General features: G+C 42.0%; 1 protein-coding gene across 2 annotated transcripts in view; it reads left to right on the forward strand.

Annotated features, from left to right (window-relative positions):
* LOC126268728 (trypsin-1-like) overlaps positions 1-16,574 on the forward strand; it is a 103,175-nt gene that overhangs the window by 38,781 nt on the left and 47,820 nt on the right. The window contains exons 1-2 of one of the 2 annotated variants that reach the window (XM_049973933.1): positions 5,541-5,679; positions 15,596-15,892. In XM_049973933.1, coding sequence (XP_049829890.1) covers positions 5,589-5,679; positions 15,596-15,892 — 388 coding nt within the window. In that variant the 5' untranslated portion in view covers positions 5,541-5,588. Of the gene's footprint in view, positions 1-5,540; positions 5,680-15,595; positions 15,893-16,574 lie in introns of those variants that run through there. The other variant, XM_049973934.1, reaches the window with a different exon arrangement.

The raw sequence follows: 16,574 nt of genomic DNA on the forward strand, positions 1-16,574 counted from the left end.
ATACTGTTGCAAATTAAACTACACTAACTTAACTTCTCATAGTTCACAAAATAATGTTTCTCCGTCAGTGATGAAGAATTTCTCTTCAAAATCACGAAGAAAGCCTCGCAACTTAACGCTGTTGAAGCACTTTACTTTCGTCATGTTAAACCAGACTGAGTTTGTATTCGCACTTAATAGTCTGAGCACGTATGTGATGTTTATTACGTCGAAAGCAGCCATTGTTGGTTCTGTCGGACCTGCGCAACGGCGTCTCACGTCAGCGAACCAACCAGTGTGTTACGGTGCTTGTCTACTATAGTCCTGATAAATAAAGCTTCGTGGTAGGTGTTTTGTTTATTTTTGACAATATTACTTGAAACATTATCATCGAATGAGGACTCCAACAAGAGTAGCGTGCACCACAACACTAGGTGGAGGTTTAGCGACGGTCGCTGAAGTAGAAATCTCTGTTTCTGTTGCAAATCTATTTCAGTTACGGCGTGACCATCTTCAGTGTTGTAGATAAAACAGGAATAAAATAATCATACTGACTATAACATACTAAATCTGCCCAACTACACAAGTAGGAACTTACAGAAGACATAGTTTGTTTCAACATACCTAGTATTATAGCCTTGAGGGCGTATAAATACAAGCAATAAAGTACAATATCAGCACATATCTCTGAAGAGTACTTGTCAGACCTCAGGTACAAATCAACGGCAGAAGGCGTGAGCACGATTAGTTTTATGATTTTTCTATTAATTCTACAGATTCTTTTCATTTAAGGTTCCTGATGTGTGCATGTATTAGAAACTGTATTTCATTATGTCTTCTATATTCATTACTAAAAGTTTGTATAATAATTATCAGCAAAGACGGCGCTGTTGCCTTCTGTGTCGGCAAGGAGCGTAGCTGCGTAGGTCACTGTAAGCAGCTAGCGCAGTTGCATTGCAGGAACAGCATTCCTGAAAGAAAGGAATGTTAGAAACGCATTATGACAACATTTCTAACGTTATATTGTGTTCTGACAGTTCGTTGACTAAAAGATTGCAGGCTCTACTTCCAATCAGACGATTTTCTATAGAGATTTCTGATCTGGTATCAGGTATGGTAAATCTTGAAGAATGATAGTACTGAAGGCTATGGAGAACAACATCTGGGAAGTTTGAAAGATACGGGAGAAGCACTGGCGAAAAAAAAGCTGTAAAGCTTTGAAGGTTGGTCTTGAGAACTGCTCAGTCACTGAGAATAATCCACGAAAAGCGAGGTTCTGGCTTCGAATTCCGGTCCGGTGCATGGTTGTAATCTGCCAGGAAGATTCAAAAGAGCGAACGCTCTGCTGTAGAGTGAAAATTTCGTTCTAGCATCTTCTCTGGTTCCTGAAAGCATTCGAAATCTACCAATTCGAGTAGTGATAATGAAGTACGCCATTCTACAGATTTGAGAATATTATCAACATATAATCAAGTTTATCCGATGACATTTTAGTATTTCACTTTCTTTTTTTGCTTGTTATTTCAGTCCTTCATTCCTTCAGTTCTAGTAGGTTGTGCAGCATCTCAGTTTCATTTTTACGTCTCCAACGCAGCAAGTTCATTTTACTAGGAAATAATTTAGAGATGTTGTCGTCTGCGATCTGTTCCAAGACAAATACTTACTTTTTACTCTTTGGACATTCAACTGTCTGTCGTATGCTTGTTGCAAGTCACGGATATTTTATCCTCGGGGTGTTCAGTTGACTGTCTCTATACGGAGACGAAAAGGACGCCAGAGAGATCAGTTCTCGTCCATCAGCTCATTGAACTGCGTGGTATTTTATAGAGCTCCGCCATATTTAATTAACCGTTATTATAAGAGGTATAATTATCTAAATAATACTGCGTGAAAATATTTCAAAGCCAAATATATTTAGTAATGTATCTGAGTGCACGTCTGGGACTCCAATAATTCACCCACTCAAATAAAAGCAAAGGTAAAGGAAAATTCCACTTCATTATTTATCTGTGTGATCTAATCAGACCAGAATTTTATGTTCCCAGCTTTATCTGTTATGTAGCAACGGTAGGAAAGAAATACTGTTCTCACATTTCAGTTTCTCTTCATGCATATAGGCTACATGGTAGAGAACAATTAAAAATCCGCGAGATCGAAATTTCTCGCTTTCATTAAATTAATAATTTCTGTTTTATCGAAATATGAGAGTTTTCAGCGGCATAGACTTCGGCTCTTCAGGGTTTCATAAAGACTACGATATTTTTATGAGCAGTGATGATAACAGGTCGATGTTATGTAAAAGCTGCATGACCCCACTGTTTGATAAAGATATTGAAGAAACCGTGAAGATTAAACTGGTAGACGAATGGAAATTGCTGGGAGTTCCTCCACTGGGGAATTATCATTATGGCTGTTAGTAGATGTAGGTTGTCGGCTAGCAACGAAACAGGTTGATCAGAGTGCCGAGATAGATGTTGTTTGGAGGGTTTATGGTTATAAAACTTCTTTGTTGAGAGATAATTGATAAGAGCGGCAGGGAATGGAGGAGAGACGTGATGTAGAGAATAATGGCGAGAGATGGACTAGAACTTACAAGAAGAACACGAATTTCCATGCAAATGCATGTTGCATGAATGTTTTGCATGTTTTGGCCATTTGGGCAGTAAATGCTTATTTCGAAGATTTCATCGATACAACTGCGTAAATTCAGGCATTTACAATGCATATTATATCTGTTTTGCTGACCTCGGTGCATATATTGCGATAAGCTGCGTGATATTTTTTTAATATACACCATAAATGCAGAACGTAAGGTCGCAAATTTTGTTACAATCTGTAAACTTCACTGTGAGCTCAAGCGTCCTAGTTCGGTTCGGTGGATGTCAGTATACTTCGTGCCAATAAATTTAAATAAAAAAGGTACCTATTGATAAGCAATGATGCCTCGTGTGCGGTGAAAACCGGGAAAGCAGTCGAAAATATTTTATCCTATCTTAAGGTACGTTACATGTTTAGTCCTTGCTCTACATAGTGCACCTGCCCAAAATATGACAATGCGAATACGCGGATATCCTCCACCAACGAGGTAAATAGACGCACAAAACAAGAAGGTCTGATAATTCTGACAGCATTAATTAGGTCATATGCGGACATTTTTTACTATTGAAGAGGTTCTTCAAAGTGTCTGTCCGTGCTGCAGCATTTAGAGATACTGCCTAGGTTTAGCTTTGCCACCATAACTTATTTTAACCAGGCGGGGTACCTACTTAAATGCTACCGATTTTTAATGTGATAATTTTGGTGAAGTTGAGAGAGCAGTAAGAGACGTGAATTCCCTTTAATTTACTGTAGTTTACGTCTCTTTGCTTCGTTCTATCGAAAAGCCTTAAAATTACTGCTTCCTACTTTTTTCGGTCTTGCATCGACTTTCTAAGTCAGTAATGCAACTTACAATAAACACTTGGAAGTGGAATTTAAGAAAACACATTTGAAGCAAGATTTGATTTACATCAAATCAAATGTTGCGCAGTGCCCTACGGCAATATCGAAGTTGAAGACTACAAGTGATTGGTGGAATCTTTGACAGTATCTGAAGAGGCTGAAAAATCTTTGTCGTCATCCTATGAAGAAGTGTTTGTTGCAGCTTTTACTACAATGAGATTTATCGGGTAGAATCCTGAGTTTGAGTTTATGAAGTCAACAAAAATATATATATCTTTTTGATTTGTCTGCAATATGCTCCATTGCAATATTTGTAATGCTACATGTAAGTACTGTGTACGTGTGTGAATGCGTGTGTGGAGTGGAGCGTAATGTTTGTGGTATATGGCGATGAAGAGAAGGGAGAGGGTGAAACCTGGTACCGCCAAACTTAACGTCGCCATCCGACAGAGTGATCACCATCAACAGTGAGGCAATGCGTACAATGCGGAGAGGTTTGGTATTTAAACTAGGTTATTGGCGCAAAGTGTGGTGATCAGGCTTAACCTCACCACCTCTTCTCCCATTGCCGGCCAAATACTGGTAGCGACCCGGCTTATCTCAGCGTCAAGTACTATCGCAAAAGCGGGCGCTACAGACCTTTTTTATCTCATTTTGTTCGTTATGGGTCATTGTATTTGTTCGGGGTGGACGTCCCATGACGCTTGTGCAAGTTCATCGTTGGTCCAATCACTCAGCTTTTTTTATTACGAGGTAGGTAACCCTCTGGCCGATTAAGTCGAGCTACCGTGCCGACGACCTCGGGCACGGAGGCGGGCGAAATGCAAAGGACTTTCAACTTGATCAGATTTTGTCCTACCTTTTTTCATCTTTCACTTCTTGTGACGTAGAATGTTCATTTTCTACGTACAAAAATGTTCAGTCTGATAAAAGTATGAGTCCAAGTGAAGAAAATTTTGCAAAATAGGTTGTTGTGTGAGTTTTTTAAAGCAATAAAAATATAGAACTGAATGTTCATACCGCACATTTTTTGTTTTACTGCCTTATTGTGCATGTTTAACAATACGTTACTGCATGAATGCATGCATGTCTTACGTTCTGATAGTGTATGAAAATACGTGCTCTACTTATAAGAAATGAAGCTCGTTACATTTGATGTTGCACTTCCTGTCGATCTCATTTTTGAGACGTTTGTATTCCTTTTTGCCTGCTTCATTTACTGTATTTTTATATTTTCTCCTTTCATCAATTAAATTCAATATTATTTCTGTTACCCAAGGCTTTCTACTAGCCCTTGTCTTTTTACCTACTTTATCCTCTGCTGCCTTCATTACTTCATTCCTCAAAGCTACCCATTCTTCTTCTACTGTATTTCTTTCCCCCATTCCTGTTAATTGTCGGTTAGAAGCAAAGTTGACTTCGCCTGCTGGTAAAAGATTCTTGTTGTGGAAGATAAGCTGATGTGCCTGGACAATAAAAAAAAGTGCCATGGCATATACGATGAGGATTACATTTGATAAATGGATAAATGGTGCAGATTTCATACCCTGAAAGTGTGCTGCAGTTTTTCTGGGAGAGGTTCCGAAGTGTGTGCAGGTATATGAAAGAAGATTTATGTTAAGGTTCCTCAGTCAAATGGATTGTAAATTGGACGGGAACAGTAAGGTACGTCTTTAGCATGGAGTTCATACAATGTAAAAGACCTAAATAAGATTTTCGTTGTGGGTTAGAAGCAACGTTGACTTCGCCTGCTGGTAAAAGATTCTTGTTGTGGAAGATAACCTGATGTGCCTGGACAACAACAACAAAATGCCATCGCATATACGATGAGGATGACATGAAATCAAGCCACTAACAGAAAAACTGGAAAAAGCTTCTCGACCTCGGTGCTATCACTGTAACATTATGTTGAGAGAAGTTCGCCTTACGAACTGTGCCTAGACGTTGAGATTGCGAAAAATCAAAAGTAGGTCTGAAAAAGGGAGACGAGGTCTAGTAAAGGCGTACAATACACGTCACTTCAACAGACAAGCCCAAGGTTGCGACACACGCCACATCCTCACATGTGGTGGCGCACTTGTCGGGAAATACCGGTGAAGAAACGCCGGTAACCGTGTGACGTCACCCAGACCGAAGCTGCGCCGGCTGGTGCGGGGCTGACGTCAGTGATGGCCGCGACGCCGAGGAGTGCAGCGCCGACGCTGCTGCTGCTGCTGCTTGCCGCGGACAGCGCGCTCGCGCAGACCACCGCTGCCGTCGGTGAGCTAACTCTGCTTTAGTGTACACTACACCGCACGTGTAAACAGAACGGTCTTCTACAGTCCTCGTGTGTTACTCGTCCTCGTTAAGCGCTCCAACTGTTACGTTGCATTCGTCAGGTGTATCTCAATATGTATTTTTGTTTTTATTCCCTTCTGTGGTATGCAAATGCTGTGTTTACCAATAAGCAACTAGGCACGTAGCTGCTGTATCGATGTTTTCTAGTGTTGGAATTTTAACGTCAAACGTAACACCAGCGGATATCAAAACACGGTCTTGTACAAATGGAAAATACACATCCACTGTGGAATACAAAAGCGACATTTGTGGATAGATCTTCATCTACATGATTACTGTGGAATTCACAATTAAGTCTCTGGCAGACGGTTCATCGAATGACTTTCAAGCTAATTCTGTGCCGTTCTACTCTCGAGCAGCGTGCGGGAAAAACGAACACTTAAATCTTTTGAGAGTTCTGATCTCTCATACCTTATTGCGATGATCATTCTTCCGTATGAAGATGGGCGCTAACAAAATATTTTCACTCTCTGAGGATAAACTAAGTGGTTGAAAACGCCTCTGTTATAGGTATTGTCACCCAACTCCACCTATCGTATTTATGGCACTCTCTCCCCTATCTCGCGTTATTACAAAACGAACTGCCCTTCTTTGAACTTTTTCGACGCCCTTCCTAGATCCTATCCGATGAGCATTCCACACCGCATAGCAATACTCCAGAACATAACATACAAGTGTTCTGCCAATAAATAGCATTCTTTGGTGTGCTTTACCCCACAACATTATCTATATGATCTTTCCAACTGAAGTTATTCGCAATTTTAATCCTTAAGTATTTAGCTGAATATACAGCCTTAAAGATTTGTGTGATTTATCGTGCTACCGATATTTAGCGGCGTCGTTTTGGTAGTTGTGAGGACTACTTCACACAATTTACTATTAAGTCACTTGTCACTGCCGGTCGCGGTGGTCTCGCGGTTCTAGGCGCGCAGTCCGGAACCATGCGACTGCTACGGTCGCAGGTTCGAATCCTGCCTCGGGCGTGGATGTGTGTGATGTCCTTAGGTTAGTTAGGTTTAAGTAGTTCTAAGTTCTAGGGGACTGTTGACCACTGCAGTTGAGTCCCATAGTGCTCAGAGCCATTTGAACCATTTTTTGAACTTGTCACTTTTCGTACCACGGAAATATCTTTCCTAAATCATTTTGCAATTTATTTTGCTCGTCACATGACTTTATAAGACAACATGTTACTTAGATTGTCTCCTAAATCGTTTATGTAGATCAGGAACAGCAGAGGGCCTACAACGCTTCCTTGTGGAACGCCAGATATTACTTGTGTTTTACCCCATAACTTTCCGTCAATTACTATGAACCCCGACCCTTCTGACAGGAAATAAAGAATCTAGTAACACAAATGAGACAACAGTTCACACGCACGGAATGTGATTAGAAGTCGCTTGTGAGGTATGGTGTCAAAAAACTTCTGTAAATCTAAAAATATGAAGTCAAATTGACATCCCCTGTCCATAGCACTCATTACTTCTTGAAAATGAAGAGCTAGCTGTGTTTCGCAAGAACAGTATTTTCTCAGCTCATGTTGGCTGTTTTTCAATAAATGGTTCTCTTAGAGTTTACTCATAATTTTCGAACACGGCACATGTTCCAAAAACATGCTGCAAATCGACGTTAGCGATATGTGTCTGTAATACAGCGAATTACTCCTATTTCCTTTCTTGGGTACTGGTGACTTCTGCAACTTTCCAGTCTTCAGGTACAAATCTTTCAACGAGCGATCGGTTGTGTATGATTGGTAAATATGGAGCTATTGTATAAGCATACTCTGAGAGGAATCTGACTGGTGTACAGTCAGGATCTCTTCAACTGGCGTGCCATTTGCTGAGTAATGCACTCAGAAAAAAAGACAGCACGGCCTTAAACGCTAACAGTATGCTTCAGTTTCTGAGAACGTGGGGACGGTTCCAAAGCAAGGCTAACGTGCGCTTACGCAGTCAGCGCCTCATCAGCCCCATGTTGTTGTTGGCGTTTCATTTTCGTTGGTCGTAGCCAATTGGGTAATAGTATAGGGTAGACAATGAGAATCGCTCAAGCTAGTCACGTTTCTTTTCCGAACGTGTCACGATATCCGAGGTTGCGGTTAGTTTGGAACATAATAGCATGCCAACTTCATTTACGAGGCATAGAGAATTACGAACAAAATTCAAATTGGTTACCCACATCCGATTAACGATTCGTCGTGTTCGCTTCCCATCATTCATAATGGAAATCGTTACCAACAGCAGCTTGCAACGAAAAGAGCGGAGACACAGTAAGTGCACGTTTACCGAAAGTTGAGTTTATTTGCGTCCGGCTCAATATTACCAATCAAAAAGTATCCACCATATCTATGTTTATGAATTTCAGTCCCTCTAAAAGTCTCTAAAATACAACTTACATCACCAGCCACCAACTTCCGTCGTGTTTTCATTCACGTGACATCTGAGATCCCACTCTTCAAGAATTTAAAGTTGACTTCCCTGTTCAATATTGCCACAAGGCGCAAGACATTTTCCACGCAAGACCATTGACGGTCACTTCACTACGTCTCGCATTTTGTTTGTGCGTTATTCTTTGTTGAGAGTTTTTGAGCCAACGCTGCGATTTTCAGCTTGGCATGATGCTTGTCAGCTGTATTCTATTACCCTTTTACTTTGAAATGAAAAATAGATAACCCGAAGTCTTTGGAATGTTGTTGTGTGTTTATATGTCATCGCTCAGTTTTTTAGATTCTTAGTCATTGCTTGGTGGTCACCACGCGCCACCATATTTCCGAGTCTGCAATTCTACACAAGCGTACAGTTGTAATAGTAATACTAGCTGTATTCGTCCTTTTACAAAGATGTCGATGATATCATGGTATTGCCGTTTAAGAACAAACATTCATAAATACTGGTACACTCCCAGTTCTAGCTTGTCGAAGGTGGAACACATAGTTGGCAGTAGCATTATAGCAGGAACCAACCAGACATTTGCCGATAGTAATTCAGGGAAACTACAAAAATCGTACACCAAGGTGATAGCCTATAAATTTCAGTAAGAATACCTGGATAGTGGTCGAACAGAATCTGAATAGATAAGTATTGTTGCAGAAATGGTCCAACTCTAGTAGTTGGATACTGTTTTCGAGCAAAGCTTAAGAAACGTTTTTGTATACTGTATATACTTCGCCTGAGGAATGTTACTAAGATTGTTGAATAGATTCGTGTACGATAATAGCGAAAGCACATATCGTGTAGTATTATCTCCATCCAAACGGCATAGGTACAGAAGTAATGTCAGACTTCATTCCGAGGTATATTCCTACTCTCAGGAAAATTATTGATGCTAGCGCTATATTTGTAGAGCCCTGAACGTAAACTTAAACGAGAGCTTGAAGATAGACACGACGGAGATAACTGACTTAGTTGCCGAACTGCTATTATGCACGAAAACATACATTTGACTCAATAATCGGCATAGATGATTTTCTCATCATTCTTGCTTTAAGAACTTGTGCAGCGTATAATAAATGTTTCAGGATCCTCTGAGGCATTCCACAGACATTTATGGTATTTAAAGTCAGTCAGTGAAATTTACGACAGAGCAAAGTCAATTATGACATAAAGGTATCGGTTTTGTTCTAAACTGATCTGTAGTACGTTGTCAATATTGCATTTCACCCAAGACGTAAATGCTGCAAATTTCTCTCTTACTTGACTGACAGACCTCCAAATCCGAGAACTAGTGACGTTGCCATTTGGCAACTTCACTTGGTTGCAGTGTACACAGAATGTTACACCTGCGTGTCTATCTAGCTTCAGATTCCACAGTGATTCTCTGGATCTCTCGTGTCACGTCTACACTGTAGCCTGTTGCCAAACTGTGGGAAGTCTCGTGATAAGGACGTGACGTTTGCCTCGAACCTTGGCACGTCGAACTGTGAACGCGAAACAAGAGCACACGTAAAGACCTGAGGACATAGTATGCAATAAAGTATGTCCATCAGCTGTCACTTAGCCTGTTCGGCTTCTGCTACAGTCTTCCGCTGACTCTGAGTCTCAAACCTGGCGATGTGACGCAGTGGTTAGCATAGTGGACTCGTATTTGACAGAACTTCGGTTCAAATCCCCCTCCTGTCATCTAGATGTAGGTGTCCCATGGTTTCCGTAAATTGCTTAAGGTCAAAGCAGCGATGAAGATTGGGCTCCATCACGCTACCGTCGTCGTCGTGGAGGGATGTTAAACTTCAGATCTTCTCTCCTCCTTTTTCCTTATTTGTACCTGGGGTTATTAATTTCTAATTTCAGCTAACAGTCAATTTTTTATTTTATGTTTAATCTAACTTAATACAACGCGTTTCCAACATGTTCTGTTCTCATCAGGCGTTTATACATACATACATACATACATACATCTAGATAAATGTTGCTTAAAAATAAACAGTCTTAAACTAGAATAATCTTTGTCCATTGTTTGTTACTGCAGCGGCTAGTGTGGCATTTGGAGGCGGAGGGGGCAATGGCTGGCTATAAATCGAAAACAGTGATGTCTTCTGCTGGCTTTCTTCCTTGTGGTTGACTATGTATGATACCACAGCCTGTATAGGATGCAGATAGATTTTCATCAGATATGTGTTACGAAAATAATGTGAAAGGCTATTATATGACAGTTGATCACCTACGATTTCATCATCTTGCTGCTTCACTAGCATCACTGGTGTAATGGCGGAGCTGTTGATTAACATTGACCTATTGCACAGTGTATTTTGTCACTGATTGCCAACGTAATTCAGTGGACAAATCACGAGATTAGCCGAGCGGTCTTAGGCGCTACAGTCATGGACTGTGCGGCTGGTCCCGGCGGAGGTTCGAGTCCTCCCTCGGGCATGGGTGTGTGTGTTTGTCCTTAGGATAATTTAGATTAAGTAGTGTGTAAACTTAGGAACTGATGACCTTAGCAGTTGTGTCCCATAAGATTTCACTCACTTTTGAACAACTGTCATATAATAGCCTTTCACACTACTTTCATAACACGTCTGATGCAAATCTATCTGCATCCTATTCAGGCTGCAGTATCATACATAGTCAACCTCCAAATGCTACACCAGCCGCTACAGTAACAAACAATGGACAAAAAGTTCTAGATTAATCTAGTTTAAGACTTTTTATTTTTAAGTAACATTTATTTATACGTATGTACGTATAAACGCCTGAAGATGAACAGAACATGTTCGAAACGCGTTGTATTATCATGAGCTGTTAAGCTGATGGATTAATTGAACGAAACTGATAGTGCGTTGAAAGGTAACGAAATGTAGACGAATTATGTCGTGGGATACTAAAGGAATTATACTAGGACGTAAGACACTGAAAACAGTAGATGGATTTTGTTATTTTGGCACCAAAAACAATTCATGGTGGGTCAAGTAGAGGAAATATAAAATGCAGACAGATAATACTAAAAACAAAGTTTTTCAGAAAGAGGAATTATTCTAGCGTAGAATATATGTTTAGGTGCTCTGAGGTCTTCTGTGAAGTCGTTTATCTAGATTACCTTCAACCGTGCTGTAAATGTTCATTTCATGAAGTACTCCATGGACATATGGAACTAATTATAAGACTTCGGCTCACAGTTTATGGTGAGGAACAATACGCAGTCGTCACTCCTGTTCCAGTTCCCCTATTGTTGTCCCTTCCTGTTGGGCGGATCTCGGCCAGCTGTTAAGAGTCCGCAGTCATTGAGTTACCTTAATCAATACGAACCATGGAAGTTCGTTGCGGAAGCATTAAAGCGTAACTAATGAAAAACTATACGAAGTGTAGAACTTTGTCACTATTCTCTTCGTCATGTCACGTACTGCTGTTGACAGTTTCAACATAACCTGGCGACTTGTATTGGCGCGATATGTGTATGACTTACCTGCCCACCAGAGAAGTCCGAACTCCTTTATCTGTTCAGACGACTTCAGACATTGACATAGCGGCACTTCTACGCAAACGATAAATCAAAAGCTGATAGTATTCCGGTCACTTTAGTGAAAGCTGTTTACCTGAACGCGATAGTTCATCGGAACGTGTTCTTTATCGTTGTTCTGTTGCTCACGTTCCCCCACATACATAAATCGTTAGAAAAAAGAAAATGCTGTCTCGTCGCATGCTGTTCGAAATTATTTATGCACCGTTATTAAATTCGTTCCCTACCAGGTAAGCTTGACTGAAGCCATCGAAAAAGTTCAAAGAAAAGCAGCGCGTTTTGTATTGTCGTGAAACAGGGAAGAGCGTCATGGATTTTGATACGTGAGTTGAGGTGACGATCATTAAAGCAAAAGCGTTTTTGGCTGCAAAGAGATGTTTCCATGAAATTTCAGTCTCCAACTTTCTCCTGCAAACGCGAAAATGTTTTGTTGACGGTCATCTACATAGGGAGAGATGATCATTGTAATCAAATAAATCAGAACTTGCACGGAAAAATGTAAGTGTTCGTTTTTCCCGCGAGCTGTTCAGGATAGAACGGTAGAGAACAACAGTAAGAGTGATTCGATGAACCCTCTTCCAGGGCCTTAAGTGTGAATACCAGTCTGGTCATCTACATCTACGTAGATGTACATAGTCCCTGCGATTAACCCAAAGTCATTGTTTTCCTTCTTTAAATGTCTCTCAGTTACACCGCAAAGATGTTGTAGATATACTTTCACTGCTGTTGGGCCTTGGCACATCATTTATCACAATAGGAATACAATGGACTGTCACTACCATGAACACAATGCAGCATTATGTAATTATCTGGTGCCGTAGTCTGACAACAAGTCTTACGTTGAACATTACAGTACACGAGTACATACAGTAGACTTACCTCAAATTTTGTGATCTGATGGATGTTATCCTGACCTGCTAATTTCAGGGGTCAATGGAAGTAAGAGCTAACACACGAGAGCGTATTTTTTGAGTTATTGGATGTTACACGTTTGGTTACATCTGTGATTCGTAAATCACAATTGAGTTTTTTGTAAGTTTTTCTATGAATTGTTGCACTGTTCTTTAGCTATGTAATTTGTTAAACGGGGAGGAAATTAAGTTCTTTAAAATCATTACTTCTAATATTGTCCCTACTAGTGTGGGTTAACAATATCTTCGTCAAAAGGTGCCTCGAAAACTGAGCAGATATCTCACGTTTACTATAATACTTCAGAGAACACTACACCAGAGTCGGTAAACACAAGAAATAAAGATATTACGGTAACAGCCTTAAAATGCAAAGCGTAAAAACGTCAGTTTTTTTCTGTAGTGACTAAATTACAACATAAAATGTTTCCAAACTTTCTTGTTCATTTCCTTTTACGTTAGAAAACAGAATACTAAAAAATCAAAAATTCTTCCATAAAGAAGCTTGAAACCTGAGACCCAGTTGTAGATCAGAGCCGAAGAGTGTAGGTGCAATGCTACTTCATACAGTAAATCTTTGACCACACACGACGAGCGAATGTAGTGCTGGTTCTCTTCTCTCAATTCTTAGCATAAGTTATCGCTGAATCAGGCCACAGTTCATAACGATAACACCATGACAGCGAGAAAGTAAGATTGCTGGGTCGGCTAAGAATGGAAAAGTTTTAGGTCAATGTAAAGGATATTGAACAATAAATCAAGACAGAGAGTAAACAGATATTTATTTGCTCTAATGGGTCATTAAAATCACAAAAAATTAAGAGAAAAAATTCTCTAAAACTCTAATTGCAGAATGTCATTAACAATACGAGGAAGAACCAAGTGTGGAAGAGTATATGTTCGTCTGGGCAGCTCGCAAAATCAAAGTTAATGATACAACTCGATGTCACAAATTATGACCAAATTAAGCAACACAAGTAGCGTGATAAATTAAGCAAGTAGCCAGCTGCTTGGAATATCGATCGCATTACTGGAATTACGACATTTACATTACCTCAAAATCACCAAATCGTGCAGCCAAAGAGAGGTGGGAGACGAGTGATCAACACGGTAGGTGCCGATCGAATGGTCCTCCATATTACTTTACTTTCAAAAGAACCCTATATGCCGGCCGCGGTGGTCTCGCGGTTCTAGGCGCGCAGTCCGGAACCGTGCGACTGCTACGGTCGCAGGTTCGAATCCTGCCTCGGGCATGGATGTGTGTGATGTCCTTAGGTTAGTTAGGTTTAAGTAGTTCTAAGTTATATGGGACTGATGACCTCAGATGTTAAGTCCCATAGTGCTCAGAGCCATTTGAACCATCATTATTCTCCTGAAAACTTTCAGAAAAATAACGTATTTAAGTGGTATGCATGCAAATAATTGTTTCGTCACTCACTTCTTTTGCCGTTAGTAATGTCGCGAAGCGGGGAGCTGGGGTCGAATTGTGACCAGGAGATTGAGCACGATGTGTAAGTGAACGGTCAAGCCCAGAGATGTCAATTACGCAGTAGTATACGTAATAATATTTAGCTATCGTGCAAAGTGTACAGAGATGTAAGTGTCCGCCTCCTTAACTGAGTGGTCAGCTCGTCCGACCGTCATGCAGCGGGCCTGGGTTCGATCCCCAGCCGGGTCGGAGATTTTCTCCTCTAGGGAACTGGGTGTTTTCCTCACCATTTCATCATCGTCACGCAAGTCGCTCAATGTATCGTCAACTGAAAAGACTTTCAACTCAGCGGTTACACGTTTTTCGACCTGCGACCAAATTTTACAACGCTTAACCGTAGTTCGTGATTTTCAAGTATGGAAAATCCAGTGCTAAACAGCAAGATAACTAGAACTTCAAATTTGAAAATGACTTTTGATACATGCACGGATAGCGCCGCGATCACTTGGGCATTGCCCGATTTTAGGCGGCGGGTGGCGCCTGGTCGGTGGCCGGTAGCCGCTGCAGCGCGAGGAAACGCTGGAGCGTCAGCTGTTCTGATCGTGACGCAGCCGCGAGCTGTCCTACGTAATTGTTACTGGAAGTATTTATTTCTGATGGGTAGAATGTGAAGCGAATTATCTTTGATGCTCAGTCAAACTCGTAACTGAAGCCGAGGACCGAAACGTGATTAAAAAAAAGAAAAGGTAGCTACATTTGGACGCGAACACGCGACTACAAGTTTAGAATGCACGACGATTACGTTTTTTGTTTTTTTAATCTCATTTTGTTCGTTGTCGTTCGTTGCATCTGCTCAGGGCGGACGTCGTAAGACATCCGAAGTTCGTCGTTGATCCATTAACTCAGTTTTTTTTTTTATTACAGAGGGCAGCTAACCCTCTGAACGAATACGCTGAGCTACTGTGTCGGCTACTAGAACCCGGGCTCACACGCCACGACAACCTCTCGGAAGCAGACAACACTTCCTCCCGACACTTCCGCCTCTTAGTGTTGCGAGGTTGTGCAGACTGCCGAACTTGCGGTCGGTTTTATTGGACACTTTAAGTGAACGACTCGCACTTAGTCTCAGTGGCGGCCGGCCGGGCGGCGGTCAGTTTTTGTGTCTAAGACTGTACATCACGTCTACAGATTTCCATCCCACCTTTTCCTTTACCAAACGTACTTTGGGAGTTGTTTTATCCTGAGCCTTGTTTTCATCTGGAACAAGGGATTGATTACCCTGTAGTTTGGTCCCTTTAGCCCTCAGACCAACCTTCCGTCCCATTCGGATAATGCCTTCATGGTGCGTGTTTTCTTTATCTTAGAGTGTATTTTATGTTAAAATGCTAGAAATATAAACGCAGAGCTGTTGCTGGCATAACCATATTTGCCAAGGCGGACAGCTATCGTCGCCCTCTTACGTGCTCGTCTGTCAATCGCTTTGTTTTGGTGGAGGTGTGATCATGTGGTACGGTGAGTGAGAGTTGAGAGTAATCGTACGGCCGCTCCTCAGGGTCGCCTTGCCGCACACGCAGCGGCGAGTCCGGCGTGTGCCAGCCGCTGCACCGCTGCCGGCACGTGCTGTGGAAGCAGCCCACGGCCTGCTCGCGCCACACCGTCTGCTGCCCCGGCACCGCCGCGCCGCCCACCGCCGCCTCCGCCGCCTCCGCCGCCTCCACCGCCGCCTCCATCGCCGCGTCCTCTGCCGCCTACAGTGCTCCGACACCTCGTACCACAGCTGCAACCGCTACCACGCAAAGGGACACCAAGGCGACCACACAACGAGCTGCCTTGTCCAAAAGTGAACAGAGTGAGTATATCCCCCAACCCTGGCGAACAACTACACTACTGGCCATTAAAATCGCTACACCACGGAAATGACGTGCTACAGACGCGCAATTTAACCGACAGGAAGAAGATGCTGTGATATGCAAATGATTAGCTTTTCCGATCATTCACACAAGGTTGGCACCGCTGGCGACACCTACAACGTGCTGACATGAGGAAAGTTTCCAACCGATTTCTCACACACAAACAGCAGTTGACCGGCGTTGCCTGGTGAAACGTTGTTGTGATACCTCATCTAAGGAGGAGAAATGTGTACCATCTCGTTTCCGACTTTCATAAAGGTCGGATTGTAGCCTATCGCGATTGCGGTTTATCGTATTTATTTTATTTATTTAAATCGGGACATTGCTGCTCGCGTCGGTCGAGATCCAATGACTGTCAGCAGAATATGGAATCCGTGGGTTCAGGAGCGTAATACGGAACGCCGTGCTGGATCCCAACGGCTATGGAATCCGTGGGTTCAGGAGCGTAATACGGAACGCCGTGCTGGATCCCAACGGCCTCGTATCACTAGCAGTCGAGATGACAGGCATCTTATCCGCATGGATGTAACGGATCGTGCAGCCACGTCTCGATTCCTGGGTCAACAGAAGGGGGCGTTTCCAAGACAACAGCCACATCTGTACGAACGGTTCGACGACGTT

Source organism: Schistocerca gregaria, chromosome 1 (genome assembly GCF_023897955.1).
Source record: "Schistocerca gregaria isolate iqSchGreg1 chromosome 1, iqSchGreg1.2, whole genome shotgun sequence".
Lineage (NCBI taxonomy): Eukaryota > Metazoa > Arthropoda > Insecta > Orthoptera > Acrididae > Schistocerca > Schistocerca gregaria.